At 45.7% G+C, this 24353-nt stretch overlaps 1 protein-coding gene and 1 long non-coding RNA gene across 4 annotated transcripts; one reads left to right on the top strand and one right to left on the bottom strand.

Annotated features, from left to right (window-relative positions):
• Positions 1-1347: 1347 nt before the first annotated feature.
• LOC122455652 lies at positions 1348-10465 on the bottom strand. The gene is made up of 3 exons (XR_006274013.1): positions 10455-10465; positions 3638-3642; positions 1348-1453 (listed from the first exon to the last, which is right to left on the bottom strand). It is a non-coding gene; the product is annotated as an uncharacterized LOC122455652 (long non-coding RNA).
• On the top strand, positions 8706-23464 carry LOC119861523 (potassium voltage-gated channel subfamily C member 1-like). 3 transcript variants are annotated; one of them, XM_043491706.1, is made up of 6 exons: positions 8706-8857; positions 10006-10123; positions 14915-14962; positions 16155-16363; positions 17002-17553; positions 19989-23464. In XM_043491706.1, the coding sequence occupies exons 5-6, from the start codon at positions 17062-17064 to the stop codon at positions 20790-20792; spliced, it is 1296 nt and encodes a 431-aa protein (XP_043347641.1). In that variant the 5' UTR covers positions 8706-8857; positions 10006-10123; positions 14915-14962; positions 16155-16363; positions 17002-17061; the 3' UTR covers positions 20793-23464. The 3 variants fall into 3 exon arrangements, with proteins under 3 accessions (XP_043347641.1, XP_038272688.1, XP_043347642.1); XM_038416760.2 differs by lacking the exon at positions 16155-16363; XM_043491707.1 differs by lacking the exons at positions 8706-8857; positions 10006-10123 and having other exon boundaries at positions 14887-14962.
• Positions 23465-24353: the final 889 nt, after the last annotated feature.

Here is a 24353-nt window from a genome sequence, read left to right as displayed (position 1 = left end):
GCAGTCTGGTATCTTTCAAAATAGCAGACTCCAAAATCTAGATACAATGACTGAGTATATTTCAAGATTATTTGAATGTGGGGACCTATTTAAAATAAGGGTAATATGAAAAATATGTTTGTATATGAGTGCATATATATAAAACAAAACATTAATTATTTTAACCACCAGGCAAATTATTTTGACCACCAGGTTTTTGAACCTGTAATTCATGGATAGGGGCCTGGCTACCAACAAAACAGTACCTCATTTATAATGTGTATAATATTGCTAAACTGTTTAACAAACTAATTGCAGTAAACAATATAAAGGCAAGGAAAAAACAAATTGGTAAAGAAATTATTTGTACAGCTTATGAAAGTTACATAGTAACTACCATAACCAACTCATTAGGGCAAGTTTAAAAAGGAAAATAGAGCAATTGGTGCCCATTGCCCAGCTAATAGCTGAGCAACAAGCAATTGGGGATGATATTGGTTGCACCCCCTGGTTCGTATTTTAAGCCTAATATTACCACCACTATGGTCTTGGAAATGTGCAGCTGGATAATAAACTTGAAAAAGAAAGCACAGAAAGACAGGAATATAATACAAATGAAACAAATGCTGATATAAAAAGAATGACAGAAGCAGAGGAAGGTAGCTAATGACTAGCCCAAAATGAGTAACACCTGGAGGGCGACCTCATTTTTTGGAAGATAGGGTCAGGAAAGAAAATAAAGTATTAGGTTGAAAACAGTATGTGCTAAATTAAGATAAGTAAATAGGTCAGTAGGCCAAGAAGACAGAATGTCTAGGACAACTAAGATAAGAGGGAAAACAGAGAACTATTTACTATGAAATAGATAATAAGGGACAAAGAATGCAGAGATGAGGTAAAGAGCAAGTAGAATCAGAGTCAGTGGATGTATAGTAAAGGCAATGAGATGGTAATGTACATAAAGGGAGAAGGTTTCTGTTTAATTTTAGAGCTGTAATCTACCCTGCATCCACCCCCACTGCATTTGACTGACCAACTCAGTGTAACACTGCAGTATGTAACTTGCCATTTGTATAAACAAATTTTCTATTAATACAAGTAATGGGGTCAGTGATACTGCATTCTAATTAAGGCACATGTTATTCAAAACAATTTTGTTTACTGTCAAATTACCAATATGGAATCCTGACAACAATATTTGATAAATTGGTTACTGTCCATTCAGTAGGTTATCTGGAAAACAGCATCTACAAGAAACAACTGAATGTACCTCAACTACTCGTGTGTTACAGAGCAATGCAAACCTAAAGGGCACCGCACCCAGCTCGTTATGTCGCAACTCCAGCATGTTGCCACAATAATTCAGGCCAATCCAATGGACAGAGAAGTTAGCTGGTCCTGTCTCCTGCCCAGCAAAGCTTACCAGATGGTGACAACCAGCAGTAAGTGCAACCCATAACATGGCTGGACAGTACTGTGTAGTAACTAATTACAAGAAATGTATATATGAAGGTCTTATTTGTAATGTCACTATTTCAAATTTCTGGTTTACTCCTCACTTACTTTGAACTGTGGAATATATTGTAATAGTGCCTATTCCAGTTTTTTAAAATGGATTTAAAACTACACCCACCAAATTTAAAACTACACCCACCAATCAAAGTTCCAGGTCTAACATTCCCAGGCCCATAATATGGGACTAAGAACAACTGGAAAAAGGAAACTATCCACAGCTCGTACGAGGGAATGTGCAGACCAGTGGACATGTGGGGCATGAACATAGGCGTACGCAGCACATTTCATTAGGGTGTGCACCGAGGGAGCCCTGCCCTAGCCCTGCCCCCATCCACTCACTCCCCCTGACTGCCCCTCTCAGAACCTCCAACCCCCCTGCTCCTTGTCCCCTGACTGCCCCCTCCTGGGACACTGCCCCACCCCCTATCTAAGCCTCCCTGCTCCTTGTCCCATGACTGGCCCCTGCCGAGACCCCACCACTGTAACTGCCTCCCTAGGATCCTACCCCCTACCTGTCCCCTGACTGCCCCGACCCTTATCCACACCCCCGCCCCCAGACAGGCCCCCGGGACTCCCACACTATCTAACTGCTTCCCGCCCCCCTGATAGGACCCCCAGAACTCCCAACCCATCCAACTCCCCCTGCTCCCTGCCTGCCCCGACCCCTGCCCTGACAGCCCCCCCGAACCCCAACCCATCCAACCTCCCCTGCTCCTTGTCCCCTGACTGCCCCCTCCAGAGACCCCCCCACCCCCGAATCAACCCCCAGGACTCCACCAACTATCCAGTCCCCCTGTCCCGACTGCCCCACCCCCTAGCCACACCCCGCCCTCGACAGGCCCCCTGGGACTCCCACGCCCTATCCAACGCCCCTGTTCCTCATCCGCTGACTGCTCCCGAGACCCTCTGGCCCGTATCCAACCCCCCTGGCCTGGCCTGGTCCCCTTACCACACCGCCGCTCAGAACAGAGTCCTCACCAAATCCCACCCTGTCAGGGTTCGCTCCCCACTCTGAACTCTAGGGTACAGACGTGGGGACCCGAATGAAAGACCCCTAAACTTATTCTACCAGCTTAGGTTAAAACTCCCCAGGCACAAATTCTCCCTTTTACCTTGGGTTTAAGTAATGCTGCCACCACCAACTGATTTTAACAAAGAACCAGGGAAAAGGACCACTTGGAGTTCCTCTTCTCCCAGCAATTCCCCAAGCCCTTACACCCCCTTTCCTGGGGAGGCTTGAGAATAATATCCTAACCAATTGGTTACAAAATGATCAAAGACCCAAACCCCTGGGTCTTGGAACAATGGAAAAATCAATCAGTCAGGTTCTTAAAAGAAGGATTTTATTTAAAGAAAGGGTAAAATAATCATCTCTGTAAAATCAGGGTGGTAAATACTTTACAGGGTAATCAGATTCAAAACACAGAGGATTCCCCTCTAGGCAAAACTTTAAAGTTACAAAAAACTGGGATAAACCTCTCTCTAGCAAAGGGAAAATTCACAAGTTGAAAACAAAAGGTAATCTAACACGCCTTGCCTTATTTACTTACTCTTTTTGTAATATCAGAGATTTGTACAGGATGGTTTATAAGAGAAGGAGTTTTTTTGACCTGATGCTTCTCTGCTTTCCCCAGAGAATACACCACAAAGCCTCCCCCTCCCCCTAAGATTTGAAAGTATCTTCTTTCCCCATTGGTCAGGTGCCAACCAGGTTATTTGAGCTTCTTAACCCCTTACAGGTAAGGAGGAATTCTAGGCTACCCTTAGCTGTATGGTTATGATACACCCCCTGGACATCCCCTTGACTAGTGACATGATGGCACTTACGGGGCGGGCGCAAAGAGCACCAACCAAGCTGGAGCGCAGCGGTGGAAGAGCGCTATGACTGATGTAAGTCAATAAAGGTCACGTGTAGTGCTGGGGAGGCGGCGATTGGCTGTGCGGGCCCGGGCAGGCGGGGGACCATGGGGGGTCACAGTAGCAGCGTGGGGTTCGCTGTGTGACACAATTACAACAACTTTGTGCAGCTGCTGGGGAAGTTTGTACAGGCAACAAATAGACCCTGCGCGGGCGGGCGGGGGATCTTGTTACCAGGGGTGGCAGGTTTGTAGAAATTTTGGTGGTGCCCAGAACTCACCTCTACCTAAACTCCCAACAAACTCCGCCTCCCCAACCTGCCCAAAGCTCTGGGAGGGAGTTTGCGTGGGGGAGATCTGGAGTGCAGGCCCTAGGCTGGGGAAGGGGATTGGGGTGCAGGCTCTGAGAGGGAGTTTGGGGATGGGAGGGGGTGTAGAGGTGAGGAGTGAGGGCTGTGAGGTGTGGCTGCAGATGAGGGGTTTGGGAGGGGCTCAGGGTGAGAGTAGGGGTGTAGGGGGTGAGGGCTCTGTCTGGGGCTGGGAATGAGGGGTTTGGAGTGTGGGAGGGGCTCAGGGCGAGAGTAGGAGGGTGGGGAGTGAGGGCTCTGTCTGGGGATGGAGGGGTGGGGTGTTAGAGAGGCTCAGGGCTGGGGCAGAGGGTTGGAGTGGAGGGGGATGAGGGCTCTGGCTGGGGCTGGAGATGCGGGGTTTGGGATGTTGGAGGGGCTCAGGGCTAGGGTAGAGGGTTGAGGGTGTGGTGGGGGGGTGAAAGCTGTGGCTGGGGGTGTGCGCTCTGGGGTGGGGCAAGGCTGGGCATGAGTTTAGGATGCAGGCAGGCTGCTCTGGGACAGGGGTCAGAGAGGAGGACTCCCCCCAGCCCTTTCCCTGCCGGCAGCAGCAAGCTCTGGGGCAGGAGCCCCTCTTTCTCACCCCCGCCCCAGCAGCACACTCACCCCCACCACTGTCACTGCACGTGCTCCTAGGGCCCCTCTCAGGTCCAGGAATCTCCCTCGCCTTCCCCGTGGTGGGTGCCGGGAGGTGCTGCGTGCACCTCCTACCCTCCTGCTGCCCCTGACTGTAGTCTCACTGGGAGTAGGGATGGGGCTGCCTCCTTGTCTTGCGTGGGACAGGAGCGGTGACTGCGGGTGGGGGGGCCCTGTGCTGGTGGAGGGTCCTGCAGGAAAAGGGAAGGATCTGAAATGGAAGGGCAGGCTCAGTCAGTCTGCCCTGGCAGTCGAGATGGGGGGCACTAGGACCCTCTGGCGGCAGTTGCTGCAGGGAGGCAGCATGGAGCTGCACTGAAGATGCAGGGACACTGTGCTCCAGGGCCTGGGGAGGTGTGTGGGGGAAGCAAGAGGGGGCTCGGGGAGGGCTGGGGGGGATATCTGGCTCCAAATATTGGTGGAGCTGGGTCCCTGGGCCGACTCCACTCACCCCACGCCGCTGGGGCCAGCAGCGCAGCAGCCATGTAACTGCCTGCAACTGCTGCAGCCTCCTCCTCTTCCTCCTCCCCCACCCCGAGCCTCCAGCAGGGGAGGAGGGAGGAGCAGCCTTCCCAGCCGGAGTTCAGGGCATTAGGGTGTGCCTGGGCACACCCGGCACACCCCATGCGCATGCCTATGGACATGAATGTATGGATGGGAAATGCAAAAGGACCAAGAAACAGTGTTTAGCCCACTGGGTCATTTTAGTCCATGCATTGTGCTTTTCTGGGATGATGGGTAAACATCCTCCCCATAAAAAGACAGAGTCTGAAGCACTACGCCTAGTGCAAGTGAACCAGAGGATGTGAACCAAAGTCAGGCCATGTAGCAAAGTAAATGCTTACGAGTTCATTGTCCGGTACATGAACTTGGCACAGTTGTTGCTAGTTTATTAGATATTTACATAAATATATTTTAGTTAGTACAGATACATTCCAATCTAATACAAGATAAGATGGTTTGACAAAATAATGAATAGGGATGTTTTGTCCAAGATATCAGGAACAAGGGGATGTAACAGATGTCATGAAATATGTAAGGGGGTGTTTAAATTGTGTTTTCCTGTTGTTTGCTTCAGCCTATAAGTGTCAGGGTACTTCGCCTTTACCCTTTTGTCCAGCTGAGGAGGGCTAAGGAAAGTCCCGCCGCTGACTGAGCTAAGTCCATTGTAATGAGCAGACATAGGTTAGTGTAACTGTAGACATTGATCCAGGGAGTTAGGACCATGCTTCATTGACAATAAACCTGGCCAAGTGCCTTCACTGCTGAACCCTTCTTTGTGGTCTTCCTTTATTAGTAAACTCAAGGTCTGCTGAACTAACATGCTGCACTGTCTACTAATAATATTGAAGCTTCAAGGACAGAAGCAATGAGCAGCCACCTTAACTGTGTGTTATTTGGGTGCGCTTTAGCTTGTTATTAAGGATTTGTGTTTTATAACATCAATAAGGAAATTCTTAGCTTGTTATTGTATTAGGAATTTGTGTTTGCACCAAGAAAGGGTGCTTTGTTTTGGAAAAGATACTTGTGTCAATCATTCATCAGAGGGCTGTATCCTCTAGTATTTTCTTGGGCACACTGGAGACCCATACCTGATGAGAACAGATTGGGTTTGAGGGAGCCTTTGGTAAACCTGGAAGAGGACACTAGGTAGCTACTCGGGGACTGGGGGGTACCTAAATTCTGTTTTCTGGGGTAACCGTGGGGGGCAGTTGATCTCACTTAGATGTTTGGCTGATCATGCCCACTTGGAGTGGAAAGATGCTGCAAAGCTCCCTGGACTAAATAGGGAATATTGGATTTTTTTTTTCAGGAGCACAGAGTAGAGAGTGTCATTAACATAGAAATTGGGATTAATTCTCATTTTGAATTCAGGGTTGAAACCTGGTGTTAAAAGGTTCAACCCTAAATCAACCAATGTAATGGATATTACCCATTTTCATAGATTCCAAGGCCAGAAGAAATGATTGTGATCCTCTGGACTAAATTCCTATATAAGACAGGCCATAGAAATCCCCAAAATAATTCCTCTTTGAACTAGTGCAATTTTTATTTTTATTTTTTTTTTGTAATTTAAACATCCAATCTTGATTTATAAATTGCCAGTGATGGAGAATCTATCACAAAAAAATGTGCATGGGTAAATTCTCCCAATGGTTAGTTACCCTCACTGTTAAAAATGTACACCACCTTTCCAGCGTGAATCTGTCTAGCTTCAGCTTCCACCCATGGGATCTTGTTATACCTTTAGCTGCTACATTGGAGAGCCCATTATCAAATATTTGTTTCCATGTAGTAAGTGCTTAATACTTCTGCCATTTCTGCATTATTATTGACATTATGTTTGAACATGATCATAATGTGGCAGACTGATCCTATGGTGGCTCAAGAGAAAAGCCAAGAGGGGATTGTGCACAGATTGGGATAGAGAGACTGACCTCTTCGCAGAGTAGAGTGAGTGGGGTGGATCAGGTAGGGGCTTGGAAGGGCCAGCAAGACACTAATGTGGTTTGGTGAGGAGTTTGGTAACAAAGGGTTTTCTGGAAGGAGACCAGGGAGCAGAACAAAGAGATTCTGTGTGCATTAGACAGTAGGGAAGAGATTGGCCATCAGGGCCCATACATACGTACATGTCAGGTATGGTCTTTTTTATGGTATTGCTTCTGGAATGGGCCTCACAGCCTCTCGTCACGTATCTGATGATCCTCATGGAGCTGAAGGAATTTAGCAGCAACACAACCCTACAAGGGAAATAATTTATAGAAATCAGTCAGGTAAAATGGTATGAACTGAAATAGGGTATATGCAGTGAAAATCCTGGCCAGGTACAACAAAGGGAGTTACTCCCATCAGTACGGCCACCCTTTCCCATTTGGATTATTAGAAAAATAACAACCTCTTTTGTAGAGAGACAGAATTAATTTAGCTTAATCTAAATAAATCATCCCCGGAAGCTGGACGAGACAGCTAGTTCTAGTGCTGTCTGGTGCTGTCGAAACTCCACTCCATAAAGTTCTCCAGCATTGAATTGCACAATAAACATTACAATATTGAAATAAACTTTACTGGTGAAACATGCCCTGAGAGTGGGACACTGATGCCTCACAATTATTGGTTTTATAAAAATCCTTTCACTGGTATTTCATATGCTGCGGCATACTATCTAGTGAGGTCCCTAGCAGACTTCATTTATACACCACCATGATATGAGGCTGTCAATGTGATTTATCCCCCTCAGTAGTGTGGGTCATGGCTGCTGCTTATAGAATCAGAGAAGTTAGAGATGGAAAAGTCCTACAAGAGTTCATCTACTCCATCCCTAGAGTGCTCCACTTATTCTGTGGCTGAGAAGTTGGCTGCAAAATGCATCCATCATCATGGAACTGCTCAGAAGAATATTAGTTTAAAAGGTAAATCGCTAGCCCCTATAAGTGTGAAAAAATCACCCCCCATGTGATCAAAGTGTAAATGCAGCACAGTCTGCTAAGTCTGCAGTCAGCCTGAAAGAATAGCTCTGAAAGGTGCGAGTGCCTCTTTTCATCTCAATAAATTGTTAACTCTGGATCCTGCTGGTTCCTGCTGATCACTTTAGCAGAGACATCCAGCTGACGATATGTTTATTGTACACTCCCATACAACTGGATACTGTGAAGCACAACAAAACCCTAGCTAGACTTCAAACCTCTGGCTCTGTAGAAGGAGTTTAGAGAATGAAGACAAATTATTGGAGGCCTATAGAGACTTCTATATGAAGAAAGACTGAAGAGACTGGGATTATTTAATTTGGAGAGGAGTGTGATATTAAAAAACACCTAAGTGGGTTACGTACCCCATTGATTTCTGTTGAGTTTTAATGGGAATTAGGTGCCTAATTCACTTATGCACTGTGGGAAGTCCCACCTGAGATGACCTGACAAAGGTATGCAAAATATGAACAGTGGGGGAATTTAAACTCGGCATTCCTATTTATTCTAATGCAGGGATTCTCAAACTGGGGGTTGGGACCCCTCAGGGGGTCATGAGGTTATTACATGGGGGGTCATGAGCTGTCAGCCTCCACCTCAAACCGCGCTTTGCCTCCAGCATTAATATTGGTATTAAATGCATTTAAAAGTGTTTTTAATTTATGGGGGCGGGGATCGCATTCAGAGGCTTGCTATATTAAAGGGGTCACCAGTACAAAAGTTGAGAAACATTGCTCTAATTGGATATTCAGTGACACTTAAAGGAATACATTCAAAACTGTTAAAAATAAAGTACTTTTTGCAAAGCACAGACCCCTGGATACAGTGACAGATTTGGACTTTACAGTGAACTTTGTGTCTTGTTATTTATCTCCTTCAGATGGTGAATATCATTTTTGGGATCTCTTTTATACCGAGATGCAGAGTGGCCATCCTGGAAATGTTTATCTCCCTGCTGACGAAGGTCCATTATGTGATGGAATTTGAGCTTGTCAGAGATTCACATGGCCAGAAAGGAACCCAACAGCATGAATGGATCAATTTCTGTGAGCCTCCTGAGGTAATTACTAATGCCACAGCTCCTTTGCTGGCACCTGGCATTCCGCCTTACCCCTATTGTAGCCCAGCTCTTGTATTTCATCCATGCCTCTCCCGTGTCCACATAGATATTTTCATTCCTGTGGTTACTCTACAGCTGGCAGTGCACTACCCCTTCTCTCCAGAGACAGTTGAGATTCAGGATTTCCTTCCTGGTCCATGCAGCAACGTGTGGTTTAGCTGGGAATCTATCTTTGTGCAGGTCCATACCTATCTGTTCACAGAGATGGTCTAGGAGGTGTGCTCGCACAGGAGGGTTCCCAGGAAAAGAGGCATTTCCAAATCATGCTGGGGATTTTAAAGAGGGGGTGGGGTGGGCTTCTGGTCACAGTGCCCCCTGGGCAGTGGTGTTCAAACAGTGACTAGAGCGGTCACTGTTGAGGGAAGTAAGGCATAGTGAGACTGTTGCTGATGGACTGTTTGTTTTTTACCAAAATAGGTAACATTGTCCACAGTGGTATTTTGCAAGCAGAAATATGTTGGTTATGGACTTGTGTAATTCGGGGTTTCACCAACAGAACCAATTTTGGGTGAGGATGTATGCAAACCTGTAGTGACAAAACACAACTTCAGCCAACAAAACTTTGTAGTGCAGACCAGGCATAAGAGATCAAGTGGATGGAGAATATATTTCTGTTTTGCTGAACGCATAGAAGTGTCCTTATCACTGTATTTCATCCATGTGCTTTAGTTCAGCTAGGCTCATTTATGTGTAATTTTTATCTTGAGCGCAATTTTGTACATAGTAATAGAATACTTCCAAGTGTCTATGGTCTAGTGAGTCATGCCTGGAGTTAGAGACCAGGAAGTCCTGAATTCTAATCACAGCTCTGATGCTAGCTTATCAGTTCACCTCTCCCTGTTTTGATTTTTTTTCCCATTTTAAAAATGGGTGAAGTTTAAATATATTGTAGAATAAGAGGAACCCATATGGCCTCCAAAACCTACTTCCTCAAGTTTGAATGAGAGAAATGATGGAGACGGGATGATTCTTGACACCTTACAGTTATTTATATTAATGGATTTTGATCACTGGTTAACAGTTTGATATCCTCAGATACCATTTCTCTCTCATTGTGGAAACCATGCCCGTTTCATCTTGTCTTGCAGACAGCAGTGGAAATTCACCCTCTTCTAGAGCATCAACTTTCTGCAGTGAATTCAGCGGAGACAAATGCTCCACAGCATCACCTGGGACTATGATTTGCAGTGTATCTGGAAGTGCCTTGTAAGTGATTCTTGTCATCTTAGTATTGAACAGTGATTTGAGGGTTGGTAGCATGAAGTGTACTATAGCTCAAACTCACTTTCAGGCTTTAGGGTGAAGATAATATAGCGTAATCCCCTTTCTCCTTCATAGGTCCTTTCTAATTCCATATACCAAGAGCCATAGGGATTGCTCCTTTTGATCTTATCAAGAACACACACAACCTAAGAATTGGGCTGACTAAGCTTCTAGATGGACAATTATGAGGCAGTATGGAGTGCACAATGTATTCAAAAGTGGAAACAGCTTTACTGTTGCCATCTTTCAGTTACTTTTCAAGTCATCTTAATACTCACCTTTGAAGACTGGTTTGTTTGCTGGTGCTTGGCAGATGATGTATGCACTATGCATGTGTAACAGGATTGTCTGCCCCTTTAAGGGCCTAGGGCCACCAGCCAGCCCTGTTTGAGTGTCAGACTCAGCTAGGAAGGGGTCCAGTGATCCCTATAAAGAACTGAGAGAGTTCAACTGGAGGGAGATGGGTTTCTGCAGTAGGTCCCGAAGCAGGAACTGGACGAGAAGAGTATGTTCTCCTTTCAGCCCTGAGAGCGGCAAGGAGGAAAGAATGATGTTTTGCTTATATTTTATGTTTCAAGACTAAAACTGCCCTGAGGGAAGATCCTGAAAGAGATCTAGGCATAGGGCTGAGTTTTTCCTGTGCCTACAGTGTCCCTACGACTTATATTCAGAAGGGATAAATCCCCATATTCAGGAGAGGGGATGTGGCTTGAGATCTGACTCTGGAATGTGTGCCCCACAAAAGATGTCACTTCTGGAAATGAAGACTTCAGTTGTTGTGTGTTCTGCAGATGGTTCGTATCCTAATACCAATAAACCTAGTCCTGCCTGTTGTCCTAACAATTACATCACTCTCTGGCAGCAATGACTGAGGCCATCTCCCTCTCTTTCTTCTCCTCACTACAAAGCAGGGTTAGGTCACCATGTTCTAAAGCACTTAGGATTTCCCATCTGTTCCTCTTTTATTCTTTTAAGTGAATTAAGCACTGGTGAAAAGTGCCAGTTTGAAAGCCCCAGAGACTCCAGTCTCTCTCTTTATCCTCAGACGAGGAACAGTATAAGCTTCAGTTGTGCAAGCTCCCTCTAGCAATGTGCCTCTTCCTTGGTGTGGAGGGACTGCTTCTAGGGGTGAGTAGGGAGTTCAGTTTCTGGCTGTTTTGCTCCTTAGCTTCTCTACTGAGAACAGGGAAATCAGTTATTGCCAGTTGTGATTGTTGTTTCTATGATGCAGAACCTGTTGCTTAGGAACTGGATGGATATGTCTGACCCCTAACTCATTTCAAACAGGGAAATGACTTTCAGGATCACATTCTTTCCTGTGCTGAAGGCTGGAGGAGGTGTCAGGGGCCAGTGATGGCTCCCTCATCTCAAGCAGTCCTGCTGTACATTAGAGCAGCCTAAGAGGGATGTTCTAACTTAGGCCAACAGGTTATGGAACATCAACAGGGGCCAGACTGGTAGAAGAGAATATGTCCCTCAGTTGCTACTGACTTGAGATAGAGTTGAATCGGTGAACTGCTTTGTATCCCCAGTGGCTCTGTTTCCTGCCAGCCTTTCAGGACCCCAGCATATCTTATACTTGTTTAGTATTCTTAGGCACCATTTGTATTTAATAAATTGTTAATCATCTCCACCAGCAACTCATAAATCATCTTTCTTTCAAGAACCTTTTTGAGAGTTTATTCTATCTTTTTCAGATGATAAATTACTTCGGACCAGTTTCTTTTCCCCATTTATACCAGTGTAAATGCAGAGTAACTCCAGTAAGTAAATTAAGCCCACCAGATTTAGACTGGTGTGACTGAGAGCATAGTTTGGCCTTTCCTATATATCTGAGTATGAGCAGATGGGAAAAACATCCTAAAACGTTTGTTATACACAAAAGCTGTTTTTATTAAATCGGAGAGAAAATACAGAGAAATGCTATAAAGAATCTGGTATTGGAAAACAGGAAACAATAGCTCAGATGTTGTTAGCAGCTGGATCTAGTCACTATCACTGTCTTCATTTCATCTACTAGTGGATCTGAATCTGTTTTGTTATAATATGGTCTTTGAAAACACAGCAAAGTTTATTACAGTAATAACTTTCCCAAAAGCTGCCAGGCCCTGGGCCTGAATAAATCTAGGTCAAAATGAAACAAGAGATTCATTACCCAAAGAAAAGTGAAATGCAGCAAGAGATTTGAAGGTCAGTGCCAAGCTCCTGCAGTGCTTCATGCAGGGAAAGTAAATTCTCAGAAAATACCAGACAAAGAGAAAACTTGGAAAAGGGCCCTGTTCTCTGGAACTGGATTTGCACTTTCCATCTGTGTTTAACAATGATTGTAAAACACAGGCTCTTGTTATATTGCTATCAAAGGGCCTTATTCAGAGCCCAGTAACAGCTTGTATCATTTTGTTTCCTATTATTTCAATGGCTTTTCGCATCTGGAACATACCTCTGGGCTTCAGTAACCAAAATGAGTACAAACGTTCTAATGTGCTCATGTGAAAATGTACTGTAGGAGGTACTGTAACGCCTGTGGACTTAATTTCTTCCATCCAATATGAAACTAAGTGGGACCTTAGAATAGATGGGAAAATTGAGCAGCTAACACCAGACCATAACACCGCGAAGGAACTGGAGAAAGACCTGAGGCCTGTAGAGCAGCTAACACCCATATTTACACAAGAGCCAGGGAAAGAACTAGGTATCTAAAGGGTTTCCATGTTGCAAAAGGCACTAGAGTCACAGTAGGTGAACACTTGAGTGGGCACAGGTTGGTGATAGACACTCAAAAGGGATTTATCAAGATGGAGTCAATCTTGATGTCTGTGATGAAGTGATTGTGATGGGGACAGGAGTGAAGCAGCATCTATGATTCACTTGGGGCCACTCATCCCGCTTCTCTCCCCCAGCACCTGGAGCAGAGGGAAACGTATTCACACAACGGTCCTGACCATTGTGTCTGGCCGAGCTGCGCTCACTGTATGAGTGTGAGGGGGAGGACAAAGGTGACTTAGTGCTTCTATGATCCTGAGGCCAAGAGCCAGGCCTGCCGACGGGGCGGGAGAAGGGGGCAATTGTCCAGGGGACTGGGAGATGTAAAAGGGCCCAGGGGCACTGGCCACCACGACTGCTGCAGTAGCAGCGGCAGCAGCCAGGAGCCCCAGGCCCTTTTAAATCACCCGGGCAGGCCACAGGGCTCCTAGGCGCACACGGGGTGGTACCAGTGGCGACAAAGACAGCCAGGCAGGCATGTGGAAGCCCTGGCCATGCCGGAAGAGCGCCCAGTGAATGTTCTGCCCTGGGGCCCGGAATTGCTATCAGCGGGCTTGCCAAGAGCTTTAAGTTAAAACAACTGCTAGCAGCCCCAAAGGGGCCATTCTGGCAGCCAAGGAACAGCAACAGTTTGCCATGCCCCCTTCTACCAGCTATGTCCCTGTGCTGGACGCTTAGAAGCGCATGGCATGGGGCTGTCTGTGATGGCAGTGCGTCACCCTGGGAATCCTCAGCTGCCTGGCTAGTGCAGCTGTACAGCCCCGTTAGCTGCAGGAGTGGTGCATATCAGGGGACCAAAACTTACCCAATTAATCAGCCTGGAAAGTCCAAGTACAAATACCTCTTTTCAGAAAGAAGTTAAAAGAGGGATTGCAAAGCCCAAGAGAGCATAACTAGATGTAGTGGGTTAAAATGAAACAAACTAATCTTAGATGGAATATCTGGTAGATCTTTCTCTGATGAGCTCTGAATCTGCCTCTGTGCTTGTGTAATTTAAAACTAGACTGGAGCCTTAGGGTATGTCTACACTGAAATAAAACACCTGCGGCTGGTCTGTGTCAGCTGACTCGAGCTTGTGGGGCTCAGGCTGCAGGGCTATAAAATTGCAGTCGAGACATTCGGGCTCAGCTAGAGCTCATGTTCTGGGACTCCATGAGGCAATTTTATAGCCCCACAACCTGAGACCTGTGAGCCCAAGTCAGCTGTCACAGGCCATCTGTGGGTGTTTTATTGCAGTGTAGACATATCCTCTTAGGAAATAGCCTAATGCTGGGGTGAGAAAGGTGACGTGAAAAGTCCTTTTTGTCTCTAATTCCTTTGAATAGTATTACAAGTAGTCTGAGAGAGAAAATCTGGAAATGGACTTTGAGGAGTAATTAAAAGACCATCTCAAACACTCTGTCTTGAATAGTGAATTTTCTTTTAACAGTCTCAGCAGTTAGATACTTAAAATTTTCCTAATATAATCAGGGACCAAAACAAGTTAAAAATTTGCAGGTGCAAAAGTTTATTTCCTCTGCAGGTAGAAATGAATGGAAAGCCCTTTACATGAAAGAAGGGTGGCAGCTCTTTTTTTAATTTAACTTGAGTAAGGAACAGTCAGGAAAGGAACAAATTTTTCCTGCATTTCTGTTGCTCAACATTCTAATTTTTAATTAGGCCCAGGAAGTTTGAGCATTACATATTTTCAAAATACCACCGTTCTTTGAGGTTGTAAGAAGCACAGCGGGTGGCAGAGGGAAGAATAATGTGGCCAGGAGAACATCTGGCTAGGCAGTTGTTGACATGTTTGAGTATTATTCCTTAGAGGATGAAAAGCGATTGCTGATAGGACAGACTTGGAGGGGATGGGGGGGGGTTCAACATCTTTTCTGTTCGATTGGTTGGTTTTGTTTTCTAGCATCCATGAGCCTAAGCTTGGAGCCCAGCCACTGAACATTCTGTTTTCACCGAACTTGTCTCTTCCTCTAGGCTTCTTCTCCTCTCCTCTGGTCACAAAGCTACTGCAATAGCTCCAAGGTAAGGCTCTGAAATGTAGCTTTTTAGTTGATTTCTCACTTGGGATTTGTACTGTTGAGCAAGAGGCATCTAGCATCCTAAGCAGATGAATAAGAATTTAGCAAAGGCATTTAAAATCAGCTTTTTACACAGCTACTTGCTTGTAAAAGGAAGGAGAAAGCTCTCGCAAAGTTCCAGTAACAGGTTTTTTGAACTCTGAGAAGGTTAGTCTAACTTGCTGTGTCACTCATATCCTTGCTGCAGTATTTGAGTTTATGTGCTGCAAGCACGAAGCAGAGTGTGTATCTATGTACTGTAAGGGCCCAATCCTGCTCCTATTGAAATCAATAGGAGTTTTGCCATTGACTTCACTGGAAGCTAGATCAGGCCCTTGGTGTGTGCACACGTGTGTTGAGGGCAGTCACCGTGGCAGCCAAACAGCAATTAATTTATGCTTCCAGTGAACTTCTGAGCTAGCCCCAGCCTTCTCTTACCAAGCTTTCTGGTGAAAGGGCACTATATGGGGAGCTTAGTAACATACTGTGATAGTGTCCAAGTGCTTCACTTCTGGACTGTAGGTTCAAATCTTGATTACCAGCAGGTCACAAGTGGAAAGGCGCTGAGCTCCCATTCCTTGGTACCACACAAGGGAGCTGGCGCTTCTCTGCTCAAGTGCATTCCACAAAGACAGAAGAAGGTGACAACTGGACCACACCATGGTATAAAGTACAGACAGGAATGAATGGGTGGGGTGCACAAATGTGAGTGGGAAGCAAAGAGAGGGCAGGTCTAAAACATCTCGCAGTGATACAGGTCAGAACTGAGATGTATATCCCAGGACTGCCATAGAAGGCAGTGCAGTATGTCAGAAATGACAGAGGTGTCCGTGTGCATGATATCCATGGGTCCTTTCTGAAATGCCCCAGTTCTCTGTCATGGCCACATGGTTGTATGGTGCAGGAGACTGAGGTTGACTCATGAAATTTCTCTTGTAATGACATTAATACAGGACTGAGAAACAGCTTCCACACATTTGGGCTCAACATATTTTAAGCTTTGGAGAATGGAGCTGATACTGGGTTACCAGTAACAGTATATGAATCATGCTGCTCAGTTACAGAGTCCTGGGCAGCAGGGTCTGTGATTGCTATGAAGGCATCACATTCAGCCCCTGGAGAAGGGAGTGCCTCATGTTGTTCATAAACCTCTCCAGGCTGACCCAGGCATCGTGCTGATAGACTCCTGGAGGAAGCAGCATCCTACAGCTGAGCAGATGGTTATGCCCAACATGAGTCCAGAGGGGAGGAATAAAGAGGCAAAGGGGAACCTCAGAGAACATTTACCTCCCCCTCCCAGAAAACATGGTCCAGTTGACAGCCATGCAGTCATATCATCTCACTTGTGACTCTCCAAATCATCAAAGTAATGTGGAGAGAGGAGAAAATCTCCCACACCCAGCAGGATAGGTGAAGTCTAAAAGATCACCTAAAGCTCTGGGATGAAGACCGTGGTCAAAAGCTCTGCTCCTCTGGCACATGGGAAGTTAATACGTGGCTATTTCTCGTCCTTATGTGAGGCAGAGTTTTCTGAATTCCCTCAGGAATTAAGGACCATCACAAACTTCACCACCTTGTGGTTCACTTTTCTTTGACCTTGCCTTCTCTAACATAAATACATGCCAACATGTATATTAAAAAAATAAATTATATTACATTAAAAAACCTCTACCAAAAACAAGATAGTCCACAGTATACCCTTCTCCCACAGGGAGAAGATGAGAGAACAAACAACATGAGACAGACAGTCATGTTGCTTAATGCACTTTTGGAAGGCGTTCAGATGAGTGATGAGCTCAGTAGAAGAGCCTATATTGAATAGAATATGTCAGTAGTGAGAGGAGTCGGACACTTTCTCTAGGAAATTCCAGTGCTCAGGGAAGTTACAAAATGAGCTTTAACAGAGTGGTGTGACATGATGACATGGAAAACTGCCCTGCTTCAGATTTGCAGCCTTGAGGGTTTTGTTTTAATTTACGTTCTTACCCTTTCTCCCTCTTGCAGGCTTGCTAGAGATTAACAGAAGCCAATCAGAACGTGAACTTGCCACTTGACACCTGAAGGATGGATGGCTCAAAAGAGAAGATCATCCTGAATGTTGGAGGAATCAGACATGAGATGTACTGCAGCACCCTCCGGACCTTCCCAGGAACCAAGCTGTGCAGCCTCACAGAGCCCCATGCCAGCACACTATACGATTATAACCCTATCACCAAAGAATTCTTCTTTGACAGGAGTGCTCAGCTCTTTGGCTATGTGTTGAGCTATTACAGGACCAAACACCTCCACTGTCCTGCAGACACCTGCAGATCAGTCTTAGAGGAAGAGCTGGCTTTCTGGGAGATAAGTGATGCACAGCTGGCACCCTGCTGTTGGCTGAAGCTGACCAACAGAGACAGCCAGCCGGAGGAATTTAATGTTTGGGATGAGAACGAACATGCCGATGACCAGCACCTCGTCGTCCAGGTGGAAAGAAGGGATTTCAGCTGGAGGGCCAGATGGCAGCCAAAGATCTGGTCTATCTTTGAAAAGCCCTTTTCCTCTTTAAGTGCCAAGGTAATGCTTCCAGTGGAGAACCAGATAGATTTGTCAGCGTGAGCCTGAATCTGTTGGGGTTACCAGAATTTAAACCTCAGTGGAAAAAGCTTAGGAACTTGCAGCTCTAGTGCACGGGTTCAGAGTCCTGCTTACAGCTACAGTACTTGAATAATTAAATACAACATCCCAGAATAACAGGGATTCACCAATATTTTTAGTGCACAGTTCAGCTTGCTCTGATTTGGGTAGGTGATGCTGCTATTAGTTACATAGAAGTATTTGCCTTGGTATTCCAGGGCAATTTGTGAATCCTAGAGGTTTCATGAGTTTTAGCACTAATGAAAATTCATACTAGAAATGAGCTATTTACTATGAGTTTTATTTTTATATTATAAAATCTTACTAATCCCACTTGGGAGCTGAAACCAGACCATATGACTTAGGTAACCCCCTTCCCCATTCAACATGATTAATAAACAATTGAAGTGATCATTCCATAAACAACCTACTGCAATGGTGGGCAACCTACGGCCAATCAGGGTATCCTGAATGCAGGCCATGAGACACGTTGCTGACATTGACCGTCCGCAGGCACGGCCCCCTGCAACTCCCAGTGGCCCCGGTTCGCCGTTCCTGGCCAATGGGAGATGTAGGAAGCGGCGGGCCGTGCTGGCTGCCGCTTCCCGCAGCTCCCATTGGCCAGGAATGGCGAACCGCAGCCACTGGGAGCTGCAGGGAGCAGTGCCTGCGGACAGTCAACACCAGCAACATGTCTTGTGGCCCACAATCAGCTTACCCTGATGGGCTGCATGCGGGCTGCAGGTTGCCCACCACTGACCCATAGGCTCTAAATTATTCCTCCAAAGCATTCAGCAAATATTTTTGAAAATAAGGATCAGTTCATGAAAGTTCTTTAACCAGAAACAGGATAAATGTGCAATTAATATAGGGTCTGATTCAGACCTCCCTCTAGTTTTACAGCTGACTCCACTGACTTCATTAAAATTACTCCTGATTTACACCAGTGTAAATCTGTTATTTGTAAAGGAGAGTTTGACCAGCTTTAGACCTACTATCTACCTGTTATTAAACAATACAAGGCATGTAATTTGGAAACCTGTGGAGTCAGTTAAGAGTCTGTTCACTGGAGTGACTCAAATTCAAACATTCTTCTTTACCTGTGCGCTCTACCAGGTCACCTGCTTTTCTAAATCTCGGAATGGAAGTTAAACCACGTAATGGTTGAGTTAATGCTAAACACTTATGCCAGGGGCCTTAATAACACTCAGGTGATTTCTGCTTGTGCTATCAGGGGAAAAAAGTGTCAACTCTCAGCTCATTTTATTTTCTGTAACTAAAATGCTGTTACGTCTCCCTGCTAGTGTAGTGCCATGGCTGTGGCCCTTTGCTGTGCCCCACTGCTCTGCATGCTAGGGCTGCGCATTTTCTACTGTGCTGTGTACAGTTAAATAGTTATTTAGTGCATTTCATTAATTCCTCTCCTCTCCTCTCCGAATAGGTACTTGGGGCAGCAACTGCAGATTTGGAGAAGGCAGAGGACATTTTCCAGTCTGTCTAGAACAGCTGAGTCACTTGAGCCAGCACTTTGTGCTAGAAGAAAAGGAGTACTTGTGGCACCTTAGAGACTAACAAATTTATTTGAGCATAAGCTTTCGTGAGCTACAGCTTATGCTCAAATAAATTTGTTAGTCTCTAAGGTCCCACAAGTACTCCTTTTTTTTTTTTGCGAATACAGACTAACATGGCTGCTACTCTGAAACCTGTCACTTTGTGCTAGGGCAGGGATTGGCAACCTTTGGCAGATGGCCCATTAGGGAAATCCGCTGGTGGTTCGGGACAGTTTGTTTACCTGGAGCAGCCTCAGATTCGGCCAATCGCAGCTCTCACTGGCTGCTGTTCGCCGCTCCAGTCCAATGGGGGCTGCAGGAAGCAGTACAGGCTGAGGGATGTGCTGGCCTCCGCTTCTGGCAGCCCCCATTGGCCTGGGACACCGAACCGCAGCCAGTGGGAGCCACAATCAGCTGAACCTGTGGATGTGGCAAGTAAACTGGCCCAGCCTGGCCCGCCAGGGGGCTTACCCTGGCGGGCCACATGCCAAAGGTTGCCGATCTCTGTGCTAGGGCAATCTCGGTGAATCTGTCCATATTGCTCCAGCTGTCAGATGTCTTCCCTTCCCTACAAGTCCAGATGCTAATAGTTCACATTATTTCCCTTCACCTAGATCCCCCTCTTGACCTTGGACAGGTAAGGATGGAAAAGAAAAAGAAACCTTCAATGTGTGAATCAATTCCTAGACAGAAATTGGGTAAAAGTTAGTCTAGGAGAAGGTAATGTTTGATGCTGAGAATCCTGGATGCGAAGTGAAGCTTTGAAGTTTTGTGATACCCTCACACTGACCTGATCCTACGTTTGACTTTTCTGTCCCTCTGCAGTGCCTGGCTGTTATTTCTCTGCTGTTCATCATTGGAATCGTCGTCCTATTCTGTGAGGAGACGAAGGCACAGTACGAGTACTTTGCTGCTAACCTTACCATTTTCGGCCATTCCGATGTGATCCACAGCATCCCTGAGCCTTCTTATCACCAGGCCCCTTACCTGCTCCACCTGGAGCTGTTCTGTGTCCTCTGGTTCACGTTTGAGTTTTCCATGCGATTTTTCTTCTGTCCAGACAAAAAGAAATTCCTAAGGAATCCTCTGAATGTGGCTGATTTCCTCTCCCTCTTCCCAGTTTACATTGAACTCTTCACCGCTGAGCAGATTCAGAAAATGCCTAGCCTAGCACTTTGGCTGGGTTTTGTCCGCATAGTCTACCTCCTCAAACTCCTGAAGATAATCAAGCTAATAGAGACCCCTCTGATCCTGAGAGTCCTGTCCTACACGCTCAGGTCCATCATCCAAGAGATCTGCTTCCTGCTGATGATCCTGGCCTTTGAAACCCTCTTCTTTGGTTCTCTCTTTTTCTATGGCGAGTTGCTGGGTGTTCATCCTTCTTACCGGGGGGATTTGCACTTCACAGACATTATCATTTGCTTCTGGTGGGCTCTGATCACGCTAACCACTGTGGGCTATGGCGACATCATCCCTCTCACCACCTTTGGCCAGGTGATGGCAGCCTTTGCTGCAATATTTGGTATGTTAACTATTATCATTCCAATCCCCATTTTCCTGGTCAAATTTAAAAGCTATTATGCTACTGCCATAACCAAACAGAAGCTGAAAATGAGCAAAAAGCAATAATGCCATTGACTTCAGACCATTGCTGCCTTGGGGCCCTTCAGAATTAATTCCGGTGTGCTTTGTTTCCACCGCATTGTGGGAAGAGCACATACTCCTATGAAAAGTCCATGCCACATTAATTAAGTCTTCCCCCTTGCTCCTGTTGGTATATTTCAAATCAATGTCAAGTACCCAGATCTGAGTTATAGCTTTCTATTATAGTGGCTAATGCTCTTTGTGACCTATCCCTATATCAAACAGCACTACACTGACACTCAGTGTGATCCAATTAACACTGGAATCTTACCTATCCTTTGTCAGAACAAGATGAGAAAATTCACTTTGGACAGTTTCATCAACACACAAGATTTTTTTTTTCCCACCAGCAGGAAAAAACAATGTTGTTCACTGTGCAAAACTATGATAAGCGATTCCCAGAGAATGTGGGGATGAAGGGTTACATTAAAGTATAGACCAAGAATCTGCAACGTGCTGAATACTCTCAGCCCCAGTGATGCCAGTTCAAAGTGGGGCCTAAAGGGAAAATGTATGAGGCGCACACCCTTGCACCAGCCTTCTGCACACTTTCTGGGCCTGATAATCAGCTGGTGTAAATCAGTGCAGCTCCATTGACTTCAAAGGAACTGTGATAATTTACACGAGCTGAGGATATGGGTCTGTGTGCCTCACAGGGACAGTCACACCTCCATTTTCGTAGATGCCCTCTTTATGGAGAGAAATGTGTAGCTAACATCTAAGGGTCAGATCTTGTGCCGAGCATCTGCTCCCAGAGGGGGATCTTTCACCTGTGAGATCACACCTTGCATGGAATGGGGAGAGTCAGCTATCTCCATGGCACTGGACCCCACCAAGAGGCTTTTACTGAATCCTGGTGTTGGGAAGTGGGTGAAGACTGCATGGACAGTGAGGCAGCCTGCATTAGGCTATGGCAGGCTGGGAGGAGAAGAGATGTAGGGACGTACATTATCTTCCCATCAACCCTGTTACCAGTGGTGGGGAACCTTCCACTTTTAGGAAGGGACCTGGGACAGCTGCAATTAGAGAAGGGATCTCAAATTCAAATTACCAGGAGGGCTACATGAAGACAAATACATTGGCCCGAGGGCTGCATCACTGACACTGGCCCCACCCCCCGCTGCCCCTGGCCCTGCCCCCACTCCACCCCTTCCATGAGGCCCCACCTCTCCCCACCCCTTCCCCGCCCCCATTCAAACTCCTTCCCTAAAGTCCCCACCCCCTTCCTGTCCCTATTCCAACCCTTTCCCCAAATCCCTGCCCCTGCCATGCCTCTTCTCTGCCTCCTCCCCTGAGCACACGGCACCCCGCTCCTCCCCCCTCCCTCATGGAAACCGCTAAGTGCCGCCAACCAGCTGTTTGGTGGTGGGAAGTGCCTGGAGGTAGGTAGAGGACCGCGGACGAGGCGCACTGGGGGGGCGGCAGGGGAGGGGAGCTTGGCAGCCACAGGAAATAACTGGGATGGGGGCATAGGAAGCTTGGTGGGCCACAGCAAAATGTGGCCTGCAAGCCGTGTGTTTGAGACCCCTGAACTAAAAGAAGTCCTTACAGTACTTTTTCACTGGAGTCCATTGGCACAGGATCTGGGGGTGGAAACGCAGGTGGCAGAGAATCCACAAAGTTGGATGCTGACACACAGCTCCTTCTAGGCAGGGTCAAACTCCCCCATGGAACAACACCTTCCCCCCATGAGTTAGACTGCGGGGGGGAAGCAATCTGGCCCTAAGAAATTCTGCCCTGTCTTCTCATATTTTATTAAAGAAGCAAAGGATGTAGTACGTTTTGTCTGATTTGCCTACACATAGAGGCCAGTGTGAACTAGTGAACAGATCTAAAATCTGCAGTCCTTATAGTCAATATTTTTAGTGATTTTTTTCCTTTTAAAACTCACTTGACCTGATTCTGATCCTCCCACACCCCACTGCCAATGGGATAGGAAAAAAACAGTGGGAGATCAGAATCAGGCCCAATAAGTTGGTGCTGCATTCAGTGTACAATAAGGGAGCCCTCCAATGGCAATTCCCTTGGACAGCAGCCAGAGGCTGCATATCCTAGTGGAAAGAGTTTGTTTGAAACTGCAAAAGCAATCTGTTCTAGTCCATTGGTGGGGCTGGTTTTTATGAGAAATCCTCTGTATCTTTTAGTGTCCCTGGATGAAATCCTGGCTTCATTGAAATCAATGGAAAATTTCTATTGACTTCAACAGGATCAGGATTTCACTTCCCCTGTTGAATGGATCAACACCTGTTCAATATCTCATGATTTTTATGTAACCAGAAAAGCTCTACTTTTAATAAAAATAATTAAACAGCACTATTCTGTCAAGAAACAAAACAGTATTAAATATAATGTTCATTACATTTTATCTGCCTATAGATATTGTTATAAACTAGAAAGATTAAATTTATAATTTTGTAATCTTTATATGCCATCTATTCCTAATTTTTTGCTTTATAATATCCAATACTGTATGCTTCTGTTGAGGTAAAGAAACAAGATCAGATGTTGTGGCTATTTCAGCAAAGATGGACAAAAGTTATGTTGCTTAGTTGAAGAAAAACATGTCTTTTATACTATTACATCTGTGAATTTAAATCCTATTAAGACTGTACCTTTATTAAAATTTCTATTACTGTATGTTCATCAGTGTGATTATGTTGCAAAGGGCATGAGTTTAAAGTCTGCTTTATTTTTATTAAAACTTTATTTGCTTTTTTTGCATTAATGCAATTACAAAGGAATTAATTGTCTCTAAAGAAAAAAGGATATGCTTCAAAACATTTCACATATTAAAAAAACACCAAGTGAGAAACAGTAGCTCAGGCACATAAAATATAAGATCAGATTCTCCCCTTCATCCCAATTCTGCTTGGCAGGGGGAGAAAAGAGTCATCAGGGCAATGTTATAGCAATCTGAACCTCTGTATGTGCCTGGTGTTAGTTAGAGTAGCCTTGGTGTAATAAGGTGGTCTGCCCCTTTAAGGGCCTGGAGCCAGTCAGCCCTTTTAGATTATCAAAACCATCTGGAAAAGCATCTGGTGAGGGCTGAGAGAGCTCAATTGGTGGGATCTGCAGGAGGGAGATGGGTTCTTGCAATTGGTGCTGAAGCAGGGGGATTGACAGAAAGGGAAGAATAGGGTGGTCTCTTCTCCTTTCAGCACTGAAAGAGGTGAGGGGGAAAGCCTCTGCAAGCTGGAGTTTGTGGTGGGTAGAAGAACAGCTTTGTTTTGATGTTTTAAGTTGAAGAATAAAACTGCTCTGAAGGAAGGATCTGAAAAGGCTGAGTGTGGTATGGAGACCTTCATGGGCTGGAGAGCCAGGCCAGCTGCCTACATGTGGGGATAAAGAAAAGGAGTACTTGTGGCACCTTAGAGACTAACAAATTTATTAGAGCATAAGCTTTCGTGAGCTACAGCTCACTTCATCGGATGAATTTGGTGGAAAAAACAGAGGAGAGATTTATATACACACACACAGAGAACATAAAACTATTTCCCCATGGTATTTCTCCCTCCCGCCCCACTCCCCACTGTTCCTCTGATATTC

Source organism: Dermochelys coriacea, chromosome 9 (assembly GCF_009764565.3).
Source record: "Dermochelys coriacea isolate rDerCor1 chromosome 9, rDerCor1.pri.v4, whole genome shotgun sequence".
NCBI classification, from domain to species: Eukaryota; Metazoa; Chordata; order Testudines; family Dermochelyidae; genus Dermochelys; species Dermochelys coriacea.
The sequence above is the reverse complement of the archived record's forward strand: the minus strand, read 5'-3'. Positions and strand labels throughout refer to the sequence as shown.